At 37.1% G+C, this 23,914-nt stretch overlaps 1 protein-coding gene across 1 annotated transcript in view; it reads left to right on the plus strand.

Moving 5' to 3' along the window:
* LOC126482379 (beclin 1-associated autophagy-related key regulator) overlaps nucleotides 1–19,139 on the plus strand; it is a 113,707-nt gene extending 94,568 nt beyond the window's left edge. Inside the window, exon 9 of the mRNA XM_050106477.1 lies at nucleotides 16,851–19,139. Coding sequence (XP_049962434.1) covers nucleotides 16,851–17,015 — 165 coding nt within the window. The 3' untranslated portion in view covers nucleotides 17,016–19,139. The remainder of the gene's footprint in view (nucleotides 1–16,850) is intronic.
* Nucleotides 19,140–23,914: the final 4,775 nt, after the last annotated feature.

Genomic DNA, 23,914 nt, shown 5'->3' on the forward strand with positions numbered 1-23,914 from the left:
AATGGCAGCTGCAGATTTTCAGAAACGTTGATTTTGACATATGAAATTGAGTCGAACGTTCCTACTTCCAAGACGGTTATCAGTTCCAGTTGCATCAATGGTTTTTATTAGATAATAAACAAGCCCCTGACATGTCTTTTGATGCCTTTTATCTGCATATATCATACATCAGGTCGAAGATGCAAGAGGGTATCCTATACGTAAATTTTACAGCTTAAAATGTTATTTCTCACATTTTCCTGTATTTTGCACATACTTTTTTTAAAAAAGCCCTCTTAAAAGTGTAAAAGTGGGTTTTCACTGCATCTCAATTCTCTGCGCTGATTTGTCATTTTCTGCTTTGATATTGTGTACTTGCTCTAAGGTACTGTCTTGTTTAGTTTCCTCTATTTTCAAGCACCTATTTATTTCAAAACATGATCAAAACCCCTGTTCCGTTTTGTTTCCAACGTATCTATCCTACCCTTAACTTGGGCAATGAACACTTCAAATTGTTTTTCTAAATTAGTGAGTCTGTTGTCAGTTTGCATCAATCTGTTTGCTACTTGTGTGAACTTGTCATCTGTATGCATAACTGTTTTATTCAACTGAGCCAGCTATAGTAAAACGGATTGCATTAACTCTTCCGTAGTAATGCTGTTATCTATGTATGCCATCGTATTATTTCCAAACTAAAACAAATTTGTATTTATCTCATTTAATGTAGCTATACTGAACTATATATAACGTAAGGTGTCTTAATTGTGGGGAATGGGTGTAGGTATATTCACTATAATGGTATGGTTTTTTTATTTACTATTTGTAATAGTAAGGTTCTCATAATAATAGAACATTTGAATGTCACAGTGACCTGATAGTAAGAAACTGTATTCACAGAAGTTGTTGCAACCAAATTACTGCACCAGTATTTCACTTTAGTCTTTATATACACATGATCACACCACTGCACTTTTAAAAGAAGACCCATGGCATTTTGTGACTCGTGGATGGTTGCAAAGATAATTGCTGTTTGGTGTCATCTGCTGCTGTTGATATCAGCATGCTGTTTCGTGGTGGTTTGTAGAACAGCGACCTGACAGACAGGTGCCGAACTTCTGTGCTCCGAACAACACATAGGACCATTCATTGTGGGTGCTCCGATTATCCATATATTGGTAGATGTAGTCAGGGTAGTGTTATTCTGTGGTTCTTTAGTTGCTTACTGACTGAATTTTAATCGTGATGTTATATTTATATTCTTCCATCGACTGAAATTCCATTATATGGAAAAACCCAATATCTTCAACATTTCGCGGTCCTGTCGGCAACTGTATAAATATTAATTTTAATAACAACAGTCGCAGTTGCGTCGTTTACCTAGGTTTCAGTCGGGATAAACCCACATTCTTCAGAATAACAATATCTATCGTTCGTCCATAGTGGACATCATCAAGCTAAAACTACAAATCCATAAATTATCGTCAGACTGTCGCATTGCGGTCATGAAGTGGGGCCGAGGTAGTGCCAGGTAAGTTTTACAGTCTGACGATAATTTATGGATTTGTAGTTTTAGCTTGACAATGTCCACTATGGACAAACGATAGATATTGTTATTCTGAAGAAGGTTGGGTTATCCCGACTGAAACCTAGGTAAATTCTGGGTAAACGATGCAACTGTGGCTGTTCATTATTAAAATTAAAAATCAAATACATTGTTTAATTTGTTCAAGTCCCCTTCCTGTGCTTTTGGCTGTAATTATTCTTAATGCTTCAGTGTCATAGAATTCTTTGTATTGGCTCTTCAATAGCAACTTTAGTATTGGTTAGTATTGCCTGTTACCAACACGAGTTACTTTGTTAAAATCATTGCTTCTGGAAAGCAGAATGTACATTTTGACTGTTTCCGTATTACCTGCTTAATAGTGGCTTCTTGTCTTAGCACTATTAATTTTCATGCACAGGTCTTCTTGTTGTGGTGGTCTTCAGTCCGGAGACTGGTTTGATGCTGCTCTCCATGATACTCTATCCTGTGCAAGCTTCTTCATCTCCCAGTAACTACTGCAACCTACATCCTTCTGACTCTGCTTAGTGTATTCATGCCTGACTCCCTCTGTGATTTTTACCATCCATCCTTTCCTCCAGTACTAAATTGGTGATACCTTGATACCACAAAACATGTCCTACCAACTCATCCCTTCTTCCAGTTAAGTTGTGCAACAAATTCCTTTTCTCCCCAATTCTATTCAGTACCTCCTCATTAGTTATGTGATCTACCCATCTAATATTCAGCATTTTTCTGTAGCATGACATTCCAAAAGCTTATATTCTCTTCTTGTTTTTTAACTATGTATCGCCCATGTTTCACTTTCATACATGGCTACAATCCATGCAAATACTTTCAGGAAAGACTTCCTGACACTTAAATCTGTAATTGATGTTAACAGATTTCTCTTCATATCCTTTCTATTTTGACCATCATCAGTTATTTTGCTTCCCAAATAGCGAAACACATTTACTACATTAAGTGTCTCATTTCCTAATCTAATTCCCTGAGCATCGCCTGATTTAATTCAACCACACTCCATTATCCTCGTTTTGCTTTTGTTGATGTTCATCTTATATCCTCCTCTCGTGACACTGTTCAATCCATTCAACTGCTCTTCCAAGTCCTTTGCTGTCTCTAATAAAATTAAAATGTTATCGGCAAACCGCAAAGTTTTTATTACTTCACCATGGATTTTAATTCCTACTCCAAATTCGTCGTTTGTTTCCTTTACTGCTTGCTCAATATACAGATTGAATTACATTGGGGATATGGTACAACCATGTCTCACTCCCTCCCCAACGACTGCTTTCCTTTCACACCCCTGTACTCTCATAACTGCCGTCTGGTATCTGTACAAATTGTAAATAGCCTTTTGCTCCCTGTATTTGATCTGTGCCACCTTCAGAATTTGAAAGAGATTATTCCAGTCAACATTGTCAAAAGCTTTCTCTAAGTCGACAAATCCTAGAAATATAGGTTTGCCTTTCCTTAATCTATCTTCTAAGATAAGTCATAGGGTCAGTATTGCCTCGCATGTTCGAACATTTCTATGGAATCCAAGCTGATCTACCCAAGGTCGGCTTCTACCAGTTTCTCAATTTGTCTGTAAAGAATTCGTGTTAGTATTTTGCAGCCATGTCTTATGAAACTGATAGTTTGGTAATTTTCACATCTGTCAACACCTGCTTTCTTTGGGATTGGAATTATTACATTTTCTGTGAAGTATTTTGCCTGTCTCATGCGTCTTGCTCACCATATGGAAGAGTTTTGTTGTAGTTGGCTCTCCCAAGGCTATCAGTAGTTCTAGTGGAATATTGTCTACTTCTGGGACCTTGTTTCGAGTTAAGTCTTTCAATGCCCTATCAAATTCTTCTCACAGTGTCATATCTCCCATTTTATCTTCGTCTATGTCCTCTTCCATTTCCATAATATTGCCCTCAAGTGCATCTCCCTTGTATAGACCCTCTGTGTACTCTTTCCATTTCTCTGCTTTCCCTTCTTTTCTTAGAACTGGTTTTCCATCTTAACTCTTGATATTCATACAGGTGGTTCTCTTTTCTCCAAAGGCGTCTTAATTTTCCTGTAGGCAGTATCTATCTTACCCCTAGTATTACATGCCTCTACATTCTTACATTTGTCCTCTAGCCATCCCTGCTTAGCCATTTAGCACTTCTTGTTGATCTCATTTGTGTATTCAGTTTGCCTGCTTCATTTACTGCATTTTTATATTTTCTCCTTTCATCAATTAAATTCAATCACTCTTCTGTTACCCAAGGATTTCTACTAGCCCTTGTCTTTTTACCAACTTGATCCTCTGCTGCCTTCACTATTTCGTCCCTCAAAGCTACCCATTCTTCTTCTACTGTATTTCTTTACTCCGTTCACGTCAATCGTTCCCTAATGCTCTCTCTTAAACTCTCTACAGATAGCCGTACTGTAGGTGTAACCACAACGGAGGGATATCTGTTGAGAGGCCAGACAAACGTGTGGTTCCTGAAGAGGGGCAGCAGCCTTTTCAGTAGTTGCAGGGGTGACAGTCTGGATGATTGACTGATCTGGCCTTGTAACATTAACCGAAACGACCTTGCTCTGCTGGTATTGCGAACAGCTGAAAGCAAGGGGAAAGTACAACCGTAATTTTTCCCAAGGGCATGCACGTTTACTGTATGGTTAAATGATGATGGCTTCCTCTTGGGTAAAATATTTCAGATGTAAAATAGTCCCTGATTAAGATCTCCGGGCAGGCACTACTAAAGAGGACATCGTTATCAGGAGAAAGAAAACTGGCTTCCTACGGATTGGAGGTTGGAATGTCAGATCCCTTAATTGGGCAGGTAGGTTAGAAAATTTTAAAAGGGAAGACTTCTGGTCAGGTGAATATAGGGTTATAAATACTAAATTCAATACGGGTAATGTGGGAGTAGATTTAATGATGAATAAAAAAAAATAGGAGCTTGAATAAGCTACTACGAACAGCATAGTGAACGCGTTATTGCAGCCAAGATAGATATGAAGCCCACTCCTGCCACAGTAGTAAAAGTTTATGTGACAAGTACCTCCACAAATGATGGAGAGATTGAAGAAATGTATGATGTGATGAAAGAAATTATGCAGATAGTGAAGGGAGACAAAAATTTAATAGTCATGGGGGATTGGAATTCGATAGTAGGAAGAAGAAGAGAAGGAAAAGTAATAGGAGAATATGGAATGGGTGTAAGGAATGAGAGAGGAAGCTACCTGGTCAAATTTTGCACAGAGGATAACTTAATCATAGCCAACACTTGGTTTAAGAATCATGAAAGAAAGTTGTATGCATGGAAGAGGCCTGGAGACCCTGGAAGATTTCAAATAGATTATATAATGGTAAGACAGAGATTTAGGAACCAGGATTTTTTTAAGAACCAGGTTTTAAATCGTAAGACATTTCCAGGGGCAGATGTGAATTCGGACCACAATATATTGGTTATGAACTGTAGATGAAAACTGAAGAAACTGCAAAAAGGTGGGAATTTAAGGAGAAGGGACCTGGATAAATTGAAAGAACCATAGGTCTTTCTTATTTATATGAAATCTTACTACTCAATTTTCAGTTTGATGTACCGATGTTACTTAATCGTCTTCCAGTTTGTTTCACACAAGGGTCGCCATGTGCAAGGGTTCATTTATATTTTAAGTTACCTCATTGTGATCTTGATTAGATTAGATTAGATTAGATTAATACAAGTTCCATGGATCATGAATACGATATTTCGTAATGATGTGGAACGAGTCGAATTTTCCAATACATGACATAATTAAGTTAATTTAACAACATACTTAAGTTAATATAACAACTTTTTTTATTTTTTGTGTTTTTTATTTTTTTTATAATTTTTTGTTTGTTTCTTTTTCTTTTTTTCTTAATTTATATCTAAACATTCCTCCATGGAGTAGAAGGAGTTGTCATTCAGAAATTCTTTTAATTTCTTCTTAAATACTTGTTGGTTATCTGTCAAACTTTTGATACTATTTGGTAAGTGACCAAAGACTTTAGTGGCAGTATAATTCACCCCTTTCTGTGCCAAAGTTAGATTTAATCTTGAATAGTGAAGATCATCCTTTCTCCTAGTATTGTAGTTATGCACACTGCTATTACTTTTGAATTAGGTTTGGTTGTTAATAACAAATTTCATAAGAGAGTATATATACTGAGAAGCTACTGTGAATATCCCTAGATCCTTAAATAAATGTCTGCAGGATGATCTTGGGTGGGCTCCAGCTATTATTCTGATTACACGCTTTTGTGCAATAAATACTTTATTCCTCAGTGATGAATTACCCCAAAATATGATGCCATATGAAAGCAATGAGTGAAAATAGGCGTAGTAAGCTAATTTACTAAGATGTTTATCACCAAAATTTACAATGACCCTTATTGCATAAGTAGCTGAACTCAAACGTTTCAGCAGATCATCAATGTGTTTCTTCCAATTTAATCTCTCATCAATGGACACACCTAAAAATTTGGAATACTCTACCTTAGCTATATGCTTCTGATTAAGGTCTATATTTATTAATGGCGTCATACCATTCACTGTACAGAACTGTATGTACTGTGCCTTATCAAAATTCAGTGAGAGTCTGTTTACAAGGAACCACTTAGTAATTTTCTGAAAGACAGTATTGACAATTTCATCAGTTAATTCTTGTTTGTCAGTTGTGATTACTATACTTGTATCATCAGCAAAGAGAACTAACTTTGCCTCTTCATGACTATAGAATGGCAAGTCATTAATATATATTAAGAACAACAAAGGACCCAAGACTGACCCTTGTGGAACCCCATTCTTGATAGTTCCCCAGTTTGAGGAATGTGCTGATCTTTGCATGTTATGAGAACTACTTATTTCAACTTTCTGCACTCTTCCATTTAGGTACGAATTAAACCATTTGTGCACTGTCCCACTCATGCCACAATACTTGAGCTTGTCTAGCAGAATTTCATGATTTACACAATCAAAAGTCTTTGAGGGATCACAAAAAATCCCAATGGGTGGTGTTCGGTTATTCATATCATTCAAAATTTGACTGGTGAAAGCATATATGGCATTTTCTGTTGAAAAACCTTTCTGGAAACCAAACTGACATTTTGTTAGTACTTCATTTTTACAGATTTGTGAAGCTACTCTTGAATACATCACTTTCTCAAAAATTTTGGATAAAGCTGTTAGAAGGGAGATCGGACGGTAATTGTTGACATCAGATCTATCCCCCTTTTTATGCAAAGGTATAACAATAGCATATTCAGTCTATCAGGGAAAATGTCCTGTTCCAGAGAGCTATTACACAGGTGGCTGAGAATCTTACTTATCTGTTGAGAACAAGCTTTTAGTATTTTGCTGGAAATGCCATCAATTCCATGTGAGTTTTTGCTTTTAAGCAAGTTTATTATTTTCCTAATTTCAGAGGGAGAAGTGGGTGAGATTTCAATTGTATCAAATTGCATAGGTATGGCCTCTTCCATTAACAGCCTAGCATCTTCTAATGAACACCTGGATCCTACTATATCCACAACATTTAGAAAATGATTATTAAAAATATTTTCAACTTCTGACTTTTTGTTCGTAAAGTTTTCATTCAATTTGATGGTAATACTGTCTTCCTCTGCTCTTGGTTGACCTGTTTCTCGTTTAACAATATTCCAAATTGTTTTAATTTTATTATCAGAGTTGCTGATTTCAGACATGATACACATACTCCTGGATTTTTTAATAACTTTTCTTAATATAACACAGTAGTTTTTATAATGTTTGATAGTTTCTGGGTCACTAGTTTCTGGGTCACTACTCTTTCTTGCTGTCAGATACATTTCCCTTTTCCGGTTACAAGATATTTTTATACCCTTAGTAAGCCATGGTTTGTTACAAGGTTTCTTACGAGTATATTTAACTATTTTCTTGGGGAAGCAGTTTTCAAATGCATTTTCAAAAATGTCATGAAATAAATTATATTTTAAATTGGCATCAGGTTCACGGTACACCTCATCCCAGTCTAACTGCTGTAGGCTTTTCCTGAAATTTGCAATTGTTAAATCGTTGACTGAACGTACTACTTTGGAGGACTGTTTAGTATTCCAAAGTAGTACGTTCAGTCAACGATTTAACAATTGCAAATTTCAGGGAAAGCCTACAGCAGTTAGACTGGGATGAGGTGTACCGTGAACCTGATGCCAATTTAAAATATAATTTATTTCATGACATTTTTGTAAATGCATTTGAAAACTGCTTCCCCAAGAAAATAGTTAAATATACTCGTTATACTCGTAAGAAACCTTGTAAGTCGGAGTAGTCCACTAACCCCCTTTGTGTTAAATATTCTTCTTACCGGAAGAATAATGTAATTTTTACTAAAATCCTGGACTTGGCAATTCCCATCTTTAAAGGCTTTTATTGTGCTTTTAAATGCAACGTATAATAGATGGTAAGTATCTTATTACAGGAGACCTTCTGTGTAACAAATAACAAACTTTTATTTAATTAAACTTTATAATGATTATATTGGATAACAAAAATGAAAATAAATACTAATATAGCTTGTTCATTTATATTCAAAATTAGTACGTGATTTTACTTCCACTCAACAAAAGTATTTCTTTCCAAACTTTGGCTGCAAAAAATCTGGAAAATCTCGTACCGTCACAATAAGCCACATTAGCAAACACAAATAAAGAAAATACGAAGGCAGAGTGATACGAAAATATGAATTGCAGTGCTTTGCTTTTGTGATCCTATTGGAGACGATATACTCTTACCTGAAGATTTTAAGATGGTGGACAGCGCAGTGCAACATATTTAGAAAGCTCTTATGATGAACGGAAAAGTGGCAGAAGAAGGAGGATATATGAAGAAGGAAAACAAAGAACGAATTACTAGAGGCAGTGAGTAAAATAATAAAATGCTTAAAATCTTTGAAAAACAAAACAAAAGCAAAGTAGGAGGAGAGTAGAATTCTACGAGAGAGGTTAGGAACATCCAACAAGAGGAGACGAGCGAGGAAGAAGAGAGCTGCACTGCCAGACAACTAGCAACATCTATCGGAGAAACACTGGAAACAGCACATAGTGGACAGAGGACTGCTGGGCACCTAGCGACATCTGTTGGGGAAACACAGGAAACAGCACATAGCGGACAGAGGCAGACGGAAGAGACACCTACAGGATCTGAGAAGAACTTCAGCAGAGACATCGGGGTGGGTAGCTCTCTGGAAAAAGCAAAAAAAGACGAAAATAATAAGGAAATGGGAGAACTGAGGCCTAAAGTGGAGGAGATAACTGATTTCCTGAAAAACCGACTAGGGATATTAATACAGGAGCAAATAAAGAAAACTCTAGAAAAGGAAAGTCACCTAGAACCAGAGAAAACCAAAACTGATGGAAACAACATAACGACAATATACAGAAATCCTCTGCTCCAGCAACAAATTCAGCCCAAATCAATGCACATGAGCAACATAATATAACCCAAAATCAGGTTAATGAACTAGAGGAACCAACTTTGAGTACTATGATAGGGAGGAACTGGTATAGAAGAAACCAGAGTAAAAAGAAAACCATAATGGGTAGAAAAAAATTGAAGAAATGCAAGCAGCAGAAACAACACCGTCGCTATATATCAGTAACTTAAAGAGAACCACCACAACTGATACAGTAGTGAAATACCTTAACAAGAACAGAGTACTGGGACAGCTAGAATATGAAGAACTGTGCACAGTGGGCGAGAAAAAGCTTTCAATGTAGACATTCTGTTTGAAAATCTACAAATCACACAAGAACCAGAATTCTGGCCTGAAAACATAAAAGTACATTGATTTTGTTTCCCAAGATGCTCAATGGAAGTGGAAGCAGAGCTTAACTAAACTAAGAAGCAAACCAGAAGAGCAAGAAATAAAAGCAGTCTTGTGGAATACAGAGAGAATAAAAAGTGCCCTTAGCCTAACACCAGCAGACATTCTGCAAAACTCATATCTTGCAGTTCTAACAGAAACCTTCCTGATAGACAACTGGCAACATGAAGATTCGCAGTGGTTAGCACACTGGACTCGCATTCGGAAGGACGACGGTTCAATCCCGTCTCCGGCCATCCTGATTTAGGTTTTCCGTGGTTTCCCTAAAATCGTTTCAGGCGAATGCCGGGATGGTTCCTTTGAAAGGGCATGGCCGATTTCCTTCCCAATCCTTCCCTGACCTGAGCTTGCGCTCCGTCTCTAATGACCTCGTTGTCGACGGGACGTTACACTCTCACCACCACCACCACCACCACCACCACATGAAGATTTCTACAATTATCACCTAATGCCAAAGAAGGGAGAAAGAGGACAACCCATGGGAGGAATATCTATCCTACTGAAGCCCTAAATGACGCCCACCAAAAAAAATCATAAAACAAGAAAATAGTATGCTAGTAGAAGCAGCAAACATAAATATAATTGCAGCCTATTTTAAACCGCACACAAGTGCTGTAGAAATAATTGATGAAATAGTCACATTCATCAAACAATACAACAGCAAACCCACCATTATTGCAGGCGATCTCAACTGCAGAGTGGACACTGAGAATTATAAAACCAGACTAGTCATTGAAACCCTAGAACAAGATGGTTTCACCCTACTGAATGATAGACAGATACCTACATATATATGCCACTGTGGGAAAAGTACCGTTGATATCGCATTAACAAGAGGAGAAATAAAAGGAAGTATTCAACCAGTATGGCATGACTTCATCAGTCCTATACGAAAGCATATTCCAATGAAGATAAAAATAAATAAAGTCATGTCACCGCCAGCAAGAAAGACCTGCCAGATCGCACAAAGAAAAATAGATAAAGAAAAATTAACAAACCAGCAAGAACAAATACTGTATTTACTCGAATCTAAGGCGCACTCGAATCTAAGCCGCACCTGGAAAATGAGACTCGAAATAAAGGGGGAAAAAAAAATTCCCGAATCTAAACCGCACCTGAAATTTGAGACTCGAAATTCAAGGGGAGAGAAAAGTTTTAGGCCGCACCTCCAAATCGAAACAAAGTTGGCCCATTGTAATATGAGACACAATTTAGTTCGAATGAAAGACGATACAGCTATAGTGGTTTGGTTCGAGTCGTAAGCTTAGCAGTTAAGCTTTACCAGGTAGCCATTGCTATGCGTCAGGCGCTCCGTCTGTATTTATACGGGTACCCATCCTTTTTCACGTGCTTCGTCTGGTTTGAATCGACTGCTTATTTTGCTTTGAACTGATAAGTGCCGTTTTCTTTGTTATAGGTGTTTACGTTACTCTAAGCAGAAAATTCATTACTGTACTGCGTCATGCATTGTTTGTCGCATTCTGATAGTGCGTGTTTACGGCCTGTCGCCGCTTGCGGCATGGCTAGCTTTTGTGCGCGCTACAGCCGGTTACAATTAAAAAAAAAAAGAGAGAGAGAGAGGAATCGTCTCATTAGCGAAACAATACACTGCTGCTTTCTTTGATAACGATCAACAAGAACAAAATAATAGACTGCGTATGATAGAACATGTTCTGAACGAGAGTTAGGCGAAAATTTTTCTCCGTTTGAAAATCTTTGCGGCCGCTTCTTTAGTACATCAGATTCTGCACAGCAATTAGTCATCTTAGATTTAAAAATCTAGTCAGTTGCCGTGCTTCATTTCTGACCTTATCACTATTAGGCACAAGAATAATACGAATATAAACATGACACAATACGTATATTCTTCCGCGTTTGCTGTTGTCTCACTCTAGTTTCGTAGTTTATTGGGCAGACAGGATTTAAACGAGATAGAAAACACGAAAGAATACATGGCAAAATGTTTATATTCGTATTATTCTTATGGTGAAGAGAATCCTGCATGTGATTCACATTTCATCAGGGTCTTATTAGCAACTGTCTCTTCTCACAGGTAGGAAAAAATTCAGAACGTAGAGTTGGCCATATTGACAAACATCCCTAATCTTGCCAGTCGGATTTTCGTAGTACATTGAAATTCTGCTACATTTGATGATGAACAATACGGAATTTGTATTAACTTCGTTGGATAATGTATGAAAATGCAGTGGTCGAAACTCGGGGCGGAGAAAAAAAGGCTCGTCTTCCACCTTATGACGCATAGGTTTTGGCGCCAGTATTTATCTCTGTGCCTACAAAGCATGCCTGTGTAGCGCTACATATATTCCCTACGGCAGAAGTTATTTGTGGCGGCACCTATCAACATTTTTCAGAACTTCCGCTTGCTTTGCACTCGATTCTAAGCCGCAAGCGGTTTTTTGGATTACAAAAACCGGAAAAAAAAGTGCTGCTTAGATTCGAGTAAATACGGTAACACGAATAGAAACTTTAATAGAGGAAGGAGACTTTGAAAAAGCAACAGACAAATTAGAAGACCTCCTAAAAAATTCAGTGATACAAACAAACCCGAAACCAAGGACAGCAAAAGGAACACTGACCTAAGAACGCTCCACACAATAAGAAACCAGCACAACGAGGAAACATACAAACTGTACGCAGAAGAGAGGAGAATCTACAAAAAATTAATAGAAGAGAAGAAAAAAGAATACATAGAAAGAGAGGCAAAAAGAAAAGTGGACGAAGCAGAGAAAGACCCATACATAGCAGCAAGACCAAGAAAACTGGCTCATACACCAATATAGACATGAAGGAATGGGAAGACCACTTCAGTAAGATACTGAATAAACAAGGAATCAAAACACCCCCGTAGAAAGAGAAACATCATCAAACTAAGGAAAAAGACAATGTATGGGAACCTCTAAATGAAGAAGATGTAAAAGAAGTAATAAAAGCACTGAAGAATAAGAAAGCATTGGGATCTGATAATATATATAATGAACATATAAAAGATGCAAAAGAGCCCCTCCAACATGTATGGATAAAACTTTTCAACAAATGCCTGGAACTTGGAAGAATTGCGACCCAATGGAGACACTCGACAATAAAAGTTCTTTACAAAAGTAGAGGAGACCCAACGGACCCAAACAAGTACAGAGGCATAGCCCTGGAAAATACTCAGTCAAGAGTTTTCAAAAATAATTACACAAAAAATCAAAGCCTTTGTGGACAGTCATCTCCCAGAATGACAAATGGGCTTCAGATCTGGAAGATCAACACTTACGGCAGTCAGGCTTCTTCTAAACAACATCGATGAAGTGCTACAAAAGAAACAAATGTTCTACACAGTGTTCATAGACTTTGCCAAAGCCTTTGACCTACTGGAAACAGATCTCATAGTCCGAAAACTGGAAAACACGATGGGAGAATATAACGTATGGGCAAGAATAATAAAGTCAATCCTCGAATACAACTTAATCACAATATCAGTCAACCTCTCTTTTTCGAACCTCATTCTGCAATCGAACGGATTCTTACAGGGTGACCCAATGAGCCCTTTGCTGTACATACGCTGATGACATAGCCGTAGGTTCAACAGATACACAGAAGCTGCAGAAAATCATTGAGAAGATAGACAAATGGTACAGTGTACATTCTTGCCACTGATAAAGTACTGCGAATTGGAGAAAATGAAGATGTACACAAACTACACATATACATAACAGACAGAAATGGTGATTTTCAGAAAAGGAGGCAAAACACCCAAGAATGCGGAAATCAACATCAGAGGACAAAAAATTAAATCTTATCAGACTTTAAATACCTAGGGGTGACATTGCAACCAACAGCCAAATGCTTCACAAAACATACAAAAGAACGTGCAGCCCAAGCAATGATAGCAGTACAGGACATCAAAAACATCTGCCTACTCAGTCTAGAAACGACCATGAAATTATTCAATGCAGAAATCTTCCCAATCCTGGCCTATGGGATCGAGGTCATATGGGACCACCTGACAGAAAAAAATCTAGAAACGCTAGAAAAGGTATAATTGAATTATCTAAAAGAGCACTAGGTCTCTCAAAGACAACAAGATCTAGATTAGTGTACTTGCTAGCGAGAGAGACATTCCTAATTGAAGACATCAAACTTCGATAAGCATCTGGTGGACACAATGGCATCACAATCCAGGTGATGCTTATTATTGACCCACTACGGCCCGCTAAAACAGATATCTTCAACCACTCCTTAACCACAAATGTTTTCCCTGTGGCCTGGTGACAGGGACTAGTTAAATGATTACCTAAAAAGGAACACGGTCATAGCACCCACTGATTACTGACCTATTTCCATTATTCCTGCATTACCCCAAGGCCTTAGAGTATGTAGTCCACGACCAGTCAACAAACTACCTAACTATAAACAACCCATCAGACTTCGTAAACATCACAGCACAACATCTACCTTAATAAAGGGAACAGATGACGTCAATCTTGCTGTGTACACACAAGAGGCAGCTATCATGTACTTCTTAGACTTCAGAAAACCTTTGACACCATTGGCTATGACATTTTACTTACCAAATTTAGCAGACTAAAATTCTCGCCAAGTGGAGTGCAATTGTTTCTCTCATATCTGATGTCTAACCAGCAATGCATCTTGCCTGGCACCATAAAGTTACTGTAGAGGCAGGTAGTATCGGGCATCTGTGGGTAAGGTGTTAAGGCATATACTCTTTTCGTTGAATGTCAATGATGTGTCATCAGTTTTGTCATACTGTAAATACCACATGTAGGCTGATGACCTCCAGTTGAATCTAAGTGTGGTATCTTAGTGTGAAACCAATAAACCGGAAGACCGCTATCAAGCATCTCAGTATCACCTGTGCACAGTATCACTGTCTAAATGGGCATAAGGTATAGAATTGGAGCTTAACCTATCCAAAACCCAATCGATACTGGTTGGTCATTCATCTCATTGGCCTGAAATACTGGGAATCCATACCATTGTTAACCCTAAACAGGATAAATATCAACTTCCCTCATTCAGCAAAGAGTCCAGGAGTAATTATAGATGAAAATCTAAACTGTACTGAACACACAATTGTAAAGTGCAAAAAGGCATCCATATTTTTCCATTCTCTACAAAAATAAGAATATTGTACAAACACTTAGTTCCAGTCATTGATTTCAGCCATGTTATCCTTCAAAGCCATTGTCAGGGAAGCTCATGGCACCAGGGACAGATTATGAATGCCTGTGTTCATTATATCTGTGAATTTCAGCTCCTTGAATACATTTCACCATCATATGCACAGCTACCCTGGCTGTGTGTGGACACTCGCAAAAATTTCTGTAACATCTGTCTATTGTCTGAACAACGAGCACGGTCCCTCATACCTCTCCTCAACCTTAATGCTCCTAGAATGAGATTTTCACTCTGCAGCAGAGTGTGCGCTGATATGAAACTTCCTGGCAGATTAAAACTGTGGTGGACCGAGACTCGAACTCGGGACCTTTGCCTTTCGTGGGTAAGGGCTCTACCATCTGAGCTACCCAAGCATGACTTATGCCCCATCCTCACAGCTTTAATTATGCCAGTATCTCATCTCCTACCATCCAAACTTCACTCTCGTGCAAACCTTGCAGAACTAGCACTTCTGGAGAGAGAGGATATTGCGGGGAAATGGCTTAGCCACAGCCTAGGGGATGTTTCCAGAATGAGGTTTTCACTCTGTAGCGGAGTGTACGCTGATATGAAACTTCCTGGCAGATGACAGTTTTAATCTGCTAGGAAGTTTTGTTTCTCAATGCTCCTGTCTGAACAACACTGCAGAAACACCCATTCCCATCAGAATAAAATCCTCTCAGTCCAACTCTACCATTTAACCACGTTCTTGGAGTCCTCAGTGGCAGGAACCTGAGTCCAGAACAACCTACCACATTGTATTAGAGAACAAAATAACATTTCCAGCTCCAGAAGACAGATAATGTGACATATCTTCTAAAACAACAATAAGATTACCATTGTCTGTGCACACACTCATTACCCTTCTACACTCCTCTTCCACCCAAATCTTCGTCATTTCCCCATACTCTAAGCCATTGTAGTCTTCTTAAATTTCCTTTTCCCAGAACTTGCTGTATCAGTAAACGTCTATTTTGCAGACCTATAAATTATTCTTATATCTGCCACTATCATTATTGTTACTAATGTCACATTATTATTATTATTATTATTATTATTGTTGTTGTTGTTGTTGTTGTTATCATCGCTATTAGAAACAATTTCATAAGACCAAATTCAACATTTTGATCTTCTCTCTGTCATTTGTCATTTCAGTGCCGGTGTGGTCGCTGAGCAATTGGATGGATGATTTCGATCCACATACTGTCTCTATGCAAGACCAAAACTTCTTTGCACTTCGTCACATCATTTGGGAAAAAATTACTTTTAAGTTCATTGAATGCTCCTACATGTTGCACACATTTTGCCTTTGTTCCACTTCTGTTTGTTTACCAGGCATTGACATCGCTTATTTTGGAGGTGAAGCTCTCTTTGCTTTTGCAGCAGCTTTCTAATGCTGCCCTTGAACCATGGTGGATCTTTTCCATCCCTTACAACTTTTTCTCAGACAGGCTTTTTTAACACTCGTTGTACAATGCCTTTGAGTTTTATCTACTTGTATTTGTGCAACATTAATTGATTCGAAAAGGTACAGGATTTTAAGTGGAGACAAGCTGTTGAAGTGGTAGTTAACATATTCAGTCTGTACGTCAGGGAGAGGCGGAAACAGCAGAAGGTTGACAATGTTGGAACTTTTGAGGGGGGAGGAGGGGGGGTTGATGGAAAGTGGAATGCAGCCAGAAAGTGAACTGTTAAAGTGAGACTTTCAGAAGTAGTATCTGTGTTCTAGCAAGTAGCTTTCACACAGAGTAAGATAATACTAGCAGCGACACATGGCATATGTGAAAGTAAATTTGAGAAAGCAATAAAATTCATTTTGACATAAAAAAGTGTGTGTGTGTGTGTGTGTGTGTGTGTGTGTGTGTGTGTGTGTGTGTGTTAAAAAAATCCAGTCGACATTACAAATGTGAAATGTATTACTTTCATTTTAAAAAAATGTTACCATAAATTTGTATTCTTGTAGGAATACTTAAGTGGCAAACATTTTGTACAGCTGAATGTGGTAGCGGTATTTTTGTATTAGATTAGTTGTTATAAATCCTTGAGCTGTGTCCTGCATAGAAAGTTGTTGTGAATTAGAATGATCATAAATTTAGCAAAGAATCAAATTATATTAAAGATACGATTCAACATGTTCTTACCAAGTGAAATTTTTTATGTGGTAGAGATAATGCCTTTGATCTAGTTTTTACTGCTGTGCTTCCCATTGATGAATATAAGTTTTAGTCTGTTCTCTTATTTAGTTTTTGTTATTTGGCAGGTGCCCCATGTTTCATGTCCAGAAAGTTCTCCTGGCCCAATGAGCTTAGGGTCGCAGCAAGCTCTGACCAGCACTCAACAAGCTACAAGTATGGCTGGTGGTTTAGTTACCAGTGCAGCAGCAAGTATTGCTTCCATATGGAGAGGTTGGACAGGAAACAGATAGAATATGGCTATAGCTTTATATATCAGTTTTTTAATGTATACATTTGTGCATGGCAAAAAGGTCACTGTGGTGTATTAATGTACATTTATTAGTATATTTTGCCCATGGAGGCTTCTTTTTTGCAGTTATCTCCTCTTTCACTGTAAAGTTTTACTTTTTTCAGCTGTATCACATTTTTTGCTGAAGTTACCAATTTGCACTCGAACCGCCATTTTTTAAAATGACAGTGGGAGCCACTATTTTGTGTAGGTGGTGTTCATTTTCTCGGGGTAGTGCTGGTGATCCCAATAAACTAAAATGAGATTTATAGACTCCAACTGGTGATTCTTGTACGCCTTTGATTTTACACTCAGTTTTCGTCGTATATGGCTTTGTATTGTTTCGTGTAGAACTCAAGTTTCTCTATTGCACACTTCAATTTATGAACATTTTTCTCTCAGTAATAAAATTTTATTATATTGGATTCACGAGGAACAGTTGTAACAAAACTAGTTGAACAGTTACTTAGAAAACGTTTGTAATTTTCTATGAAGTATCATATCATCTAACACCTCACTTCACTATAACTGCTGTTCATGCAAATGGAATGCATCACAGAAAATTTAAAACATTACTAGGGGTATTGCTTTGAGACTGTGTCATAACTGCACTTAGGTTGGTTACTACACGCTGTGGATAAATTCTCGGGGTAAGTGCCACTTTATGCTTTGGACAGAGTTAAAGTCTAAACAGTATGAAAGTATTGACTGTAATACGTTTGGTTATATAATAAGAAAGAAAAGTAAGGAGTCGTTAATCCAAATCCCCGTTATGTACTATAGAGGAATATGATAAATTTCTCTTGGCTAAAAACTATACAGAGATCATAGAGTAAACGAAATTTACTATTAGCCATTTTATATAATCCTCACTATTTGTCATCATTTTTAAAACTTGTGTAGCTTTTTGCATAATTTTCTTGGATTCATAAGTACATATGGAGTAGCAAATTCTGATTTAGAACAATCGGGTGTGGGATGTAACAAACTGAGAAACTGCTGAACAAATTCTGACCCTTCATTATCATAATATTGCACTTTTTAACTAGGCGTACCATAGTACTTCTCGTGAAATCCGTATTTGGCTGAGAGCCTTGAACAGTTTTTTATGGTTATCTTAAAGCTCTAAAAGCTTGTGATAAGCTCATTAACATCTACAAGTTTCTGCAAGGTTTTTCGTGCATATCACAAGCACTTTATAATGTTTGATTCCCCCCTCAGCTCTCCAGCTGTTGTTTATGTTCAGCAGGGTTAACAATGCATCTGGATAAATTCCACAGTTCAGACAAATACATTCTGTGGGAAAATGTCAGGTCTGGCATTTGTGTAGATTTACCTAATAATCGTACTACAGCGTCACTTTTTGTATTGACTTAATGTGAGATGTAAATTGATAACTCATGATAGTCATAGCACTTATTTGTTCTGTTTGCCTCATTCCTTACCCCAGTATCCGTATCCCATTTGGAGTCTGTACTGTGGCACTACCCAATCTGAAGACTTAGTGGACCTTTCGTGAGGGCTTATTCAAACTTTTTGGATGAACAGTGTACTGGAGAATTAAGTTATTTCTCATGTACACTGTTAAAGACAAGCATATGTTATTTAGTGCAGGGAAAAAAGTATTAAAGGAAGTTAAAATTGACGTAAGTGGGTCAGTTTTAAATTAAATGAACTGTAGATGAAATAAGCTTTCAGAAAAATTTATTAATCTCACCAACAGGTCACTGTGAGCAGACGCTTACATTATTTCTTCATCCTAGCATTTAGACACATCAGCAGGGGATACTTCTCCACAACTTGGACAACATTTTTCTCAATCTCTTGTGCCCTTTGGGCACATTGGTGATACAAATCTTTGCTGTTAGTATCCCATGCTTTCTGCACATGTTGCCCAATATCAGACACATTCATTCCCCTTTATGAAATGCAGAGTAGTAGAAAGCCACACAGAAAGACCAAAGAGGCCTGGATAGATATTCAACTTTTATTGCCATAGCTGTCATGTGTAAGCCGGGAAAGAAAACTCATATTTGCTGTATGTTCAGAGCAGTAGTAAGAAATCTCTGTGCGCTTGTTGACTAAATCCCCCCCCCCCCCCCCCCCCCCCCAAGTTAGCTCTTCTTTTTTCTATTTTTGATATCTGTTAAAATAATATGTAGTAATAAATTGGCTTTGAGGATAATTTGACACGTTTTTAAAAATTTGAAAAATGGGATTATTGGAAAACAAAACAGAAAACTGCAAGAAGCTTTTTAAACTTCTTTCTTGCAAATGTAGATACATACGTAACATTTGTAGACTCCATACTTCTTAGCTGTGAGTCGTATATGCTACAGAAAATGCCATTATGCTAATCTAAATAAAGTTCTACTACTTACAGCTGTACCTGTAAGTTGTTATGCAGCATTGTCAGTTACTTCAACTGCAAGTCTAGTAATGAAATCAGCGTTTGTCATTCTCTTCTGGTACACCAACTTTTACAGCCAAAATACGTTTGATAGTCTCATTAGCAGCCTCAAAATATAAAACTTTCTCCAGCATTTGACCATTCTGTGATGAAATACATAGTATTGCAACCAGTAGTTTGCAAGATCAACACTGTCAGTTTGCAAGGTCAGCACTGTCCTAGTTCAAATTGTAATCTAGTGTTTGCTGTGGCAGCAGCACAACTATGTAGTTTTTGTTTATTTTCCAGGTGATGTCATGTGCCTCTGGGACAATTAAAATAAATCCCTCTAGTCGCCCCCACTTCATTATCTTCACATTATGTTTATATTTATAGGTCACTTTGTCTTTCATCTGAATTGCAATTAATTCTTGAGGCATTATTCTCTTGTATCTTTTTACAGCATCCACAGCTCTAATTCCGTCTTCAGCTAGATGCTTAAAGAGATCTGAACTAGGTTAAAAGCTACGTACTGGAACAATAAGGCCTCTAGTTAAACAGATTACTATCAGAGAGATGTTTCATAACTGTTGCTGATGAGTTGATAGCCTGCTTTTCAGCATAGACTCATGTAGATTAGATACGCCACTTTTTACTTCATCTGCAGTGTTTATTTTCAAGGCGTATTTGTTAGACTTCATACACATATAAAAGCTCTGACAGCAAGATTTTTATGTAGGAAGTATGCCTATTATCTGAGACTGTTATGACAAGGAACCTCTTAGAAGAAAGAATGAAATCTTTCTGCCAGTCTACTCTGCTTGTACAGCACATCAGTATTTTTCACAAACTTGTCATTTCTTGCAAACTGCAGTTAAAACACATTGCTGGAATAGTGGCTGATTTTAAACACTCCCCTAAATTCCAAACTGAAAAAGGTTTTGCCTAATTTTTATTCTGTGTCTTTGATATTTTTTGTAAAGTGTACATGGTTCTCTAATGTCTTCATTGGTTAGAAAAATCTTAGCACAATCCAGAACTAGACTCAAGGAATCTATGTTCATGAGAATTTTGCTCCACATTTTGTCGATGGGTACTAATAGTCAATCATAAGCTGCACTCGAGAGGTCATATTTTCAACTCGACCATCAAGCAGCACATACTAACATTCGCCATTGCTTCCAAACTCTTCTTATGAATTGCTTTCATTTATTTCGTCTGCTGACAAGAATAATATAATTTCTTGCTCATCAGCTGCAATAAAAATAACAGAAATAATAATTTGAATAAGTTATTGTGCACAAGTAGTAACAGTGTTTCATTATTAATATGCAAACACTTTTGTACCTTCAACACCCCACTTTGCCTAGAATTATATTCTTCATTGTCTAAATTGCCTAAAATTTCTCCTAAGGTAAGAAAGACAGTAATTTCCAGATTGTGCAATCTTCGATGTACCGCCTACCAAGAGTCATAGTCCACTGTGAGTAGTGTCCAGTGTTAAGTGCAAAGGCATCATATTTTTCAAGTACACCCACCAGTGAATGCAAATTATAACAAAGACTGCAGGACACCTGTTGATGCCCCAGGCTGCCAAAAAACACAGGGGTAAGTAACACAGCAGCCAATAACGTCTATTGAATTAGCAATATTCATATTGCGTATAACCTGAAACTTCGCAGGTTGTAAGCTGTGTGTGTTAAAAAATGAATTCATTTGTAATGTGTAGGGTACAAGAGAATATTGAAATCATCATACCTGTATAATGATCACACTTTCTCTCGAAGAATTCAGATAAACATTTTAATTATTGTTTATAAATAGTAACAATATTTTGTAATCTGTTCCCTTAACCATAATGTTGGTTCTGGAATATTCTTGATATTGATATACTGGGTATTTCTATTCTTCCCAGGCTTTCATTGGCAGAATTAACACTGCCCTTAGATACATAAAAAAAAGATTCTTTCAGCTTCTCACATGCACAAAAATTTGCTATTCTTGCCTTTTCAGTTGGTATGGCAGTTTTCTATTTGCTAAAAACTGACATAAATAAAAATAAAAACATTACTGGGGATGGATGAGAAACAACATTTTATTATTCATAATTTAAAGTGACAGTCATACTGGTTTTTACGTAGGTCAAAAGATTACTATTCTTGCTATTGACAGTCTGAACTTCTTGAAGATAATTGTGGAGATTTGCCAAAAACTTCAAAACAATTACCACACTCCATTCAGACTTATCCTGTGACCTGAAATGCTAGATATTACTGGGCATGACACTCAAGAATGAAGTTAATTTGAAAGTGATAACCATGGAAGTGGAGACATTTCATGTTACTGGCTGGCTAGTGAATAGTATTTTTTGGGGGGGATATTGTAATATCCAAGAGCATATGACAATAAAATAAGCTGCCCTTGTCAAGAATTGAAAATTTGGAAACAGAACTATTGTGTTAATAAAATTCACACTTTTTAAAATAGAACTTTTATCTGATACACTGAAACTATACTTCCATTGAGCTGTTGAAGAAAACCTTTTGACTGGACTAGAGACCACTGCAGAGTATGAAAATGGCAATTTAAAATTGTAGCTACGGTTCAGTTATACCTAAAGATGATGTTGAAGGTGTGCTTAACACTGGTCAGTGGACATCTTTGAAACAAAATCAATTCTTTCAGCACCTTAACTTTCCAGGTAGGAAATGGGAGGAAGAAGGTAGAGAAAGTACATGATCTTTTATGTTTCCCTCCATAACTCTGAATGTATTGACATCTTATGTTCCTGCGGAGTATCATAAGGTACTTTTAAGTCGTGTGTGTGTGTGTGTGTGTGTGTGGAATCCTCCCCCCCCCCCAAATGAATATCTTATGTGACACTTACAGTATCTGCAGGTTTCTTGCTGTTTCTTCTGAATATAGGTGCAGAAATGGGTGAATTTGAAATCTGTCACTATGTTTGCAATTGGAGGTGTGTGTGTGTGTGTGTGTGTGTGTGTGTGTGTGTGTGTGTGTGTGTGTGTGTGTGTGTGTGTGGGTGGGGGGGGGGGGGGGGGCATTTTGACATCCAGGAGCTCACTGAGTCAACTTGCATCTTCTTTGCAGTTTTTCCTTGAAGACAAAAGATTCTAATCCTTTCTAAGAAAACACAGTTAGTGGAACACTTAAGTCAATGAAACTCTCTTCTCATTCAACTAACATGTGCATACATTGCTACTGGTTTTGATTCTTTGCTGGATTCTTCGTATATTTTTGTATAAAGAAATGAGAACATAGAAATGTGGCCAGTCATTCCAGAAAAAAATTGAAATGAATATTCTCAGTAGGCTTTCGTCCCAAAAAAACTTAATGACTGAGCATTTGTGTTAGCCCTAGTTAAATATTTGCATTTTGCTTCTGTTTTGTCAGGTTTTTTCCCTTCAATTCTTTGTGCAGCTCCTTCAGTTTGTGAGCGATATCCTAAAGTCAGATGGACAAGTTTCAGCTATTTTCTGTAGCAGGAGTGGAATAGAATAAGGTAGAGATACCATACAGCTCTTATCTGAAAATATCTGTCATTGTTGATCTTGCAATCAGTCAATTATCATCTGTATTTAATGACTGATCTTTGTTTATTGTGGTAATTTATGCCAAAATATAACACTTTTTTTCTGTGTCGAGTTTTTCTTACTTTGTGAAATCATTAGCTTTCAGACACCCCCCCCCCCCCCCCCACACACACACACACACAGTTCTATCAGAGATGAAAACCCTTAATTATTTATTTATTTAAAAATCTGTAAAATTATTATCCAAGAAAATGTTACCAAATCTCTCTTGAAATTTTGTGATCTAAGTAAAAATGCTAATGTTGAAGAAATTCAACCAGTAATGTTTATATTGAAAACAATCATTAAGTACTTTGTAACAAAATTTATAATACAGCTAAACTGAAGAGCATTAATAGCAGCCATATACGTAGTTCATACAGGTTATTGCACTTGTTTGAAAGTTTGTTTTTGAATGTTCCTACTGTCTGAAAATTGGATGTTTTGAACGTAAGACCTTACCATTCTGGTATCATGTTTCTTGTCTATGATTTGCCAGAAAATAATTGATCTCATATGCAAACAGCAAAGATTTTTAAATGTGCTATTTAACATATGGTATTTAATAGTGTTGTCTGTTCACAGGTGAAAAATGTGTTGTCCTTAATTGTATTATTAATTTATAAATGTCAAAATTATAATGTGTATCTGGTTAATGTGTATCTGGTTGTTTTGTTTCACAAATGTCCTGTTGAAGGCATATTTATAAGACTGGCTGTGCAAAACCTGACATTTATTCAAATTCAGATTTTTTAATTGAAGGAATAAGTACTTTAAAGTAGCAACATATGTTGAAATTCAAGTACTATAGGATAATTTTTTATAAATAATTAATGTAAGATTAACTGAAGAATTATGTAAAGTATTGTTGAGATTTTGAGG

Source organism: Schistocerca serialis, chromosome 5 (assembly GCF_023864345.2).
Source record: "Schistocerca serialis cubense isolate TAMUIC-IGC-003099 chromosome 5, iqSchSeri2.2, whole genome shotgun sequence".
NCBI lineage: Eukaryota > Metazoa > Arthropoda > Insecta > Orthoptera > Acrididae > Schistocerca > Schistocerca serialis.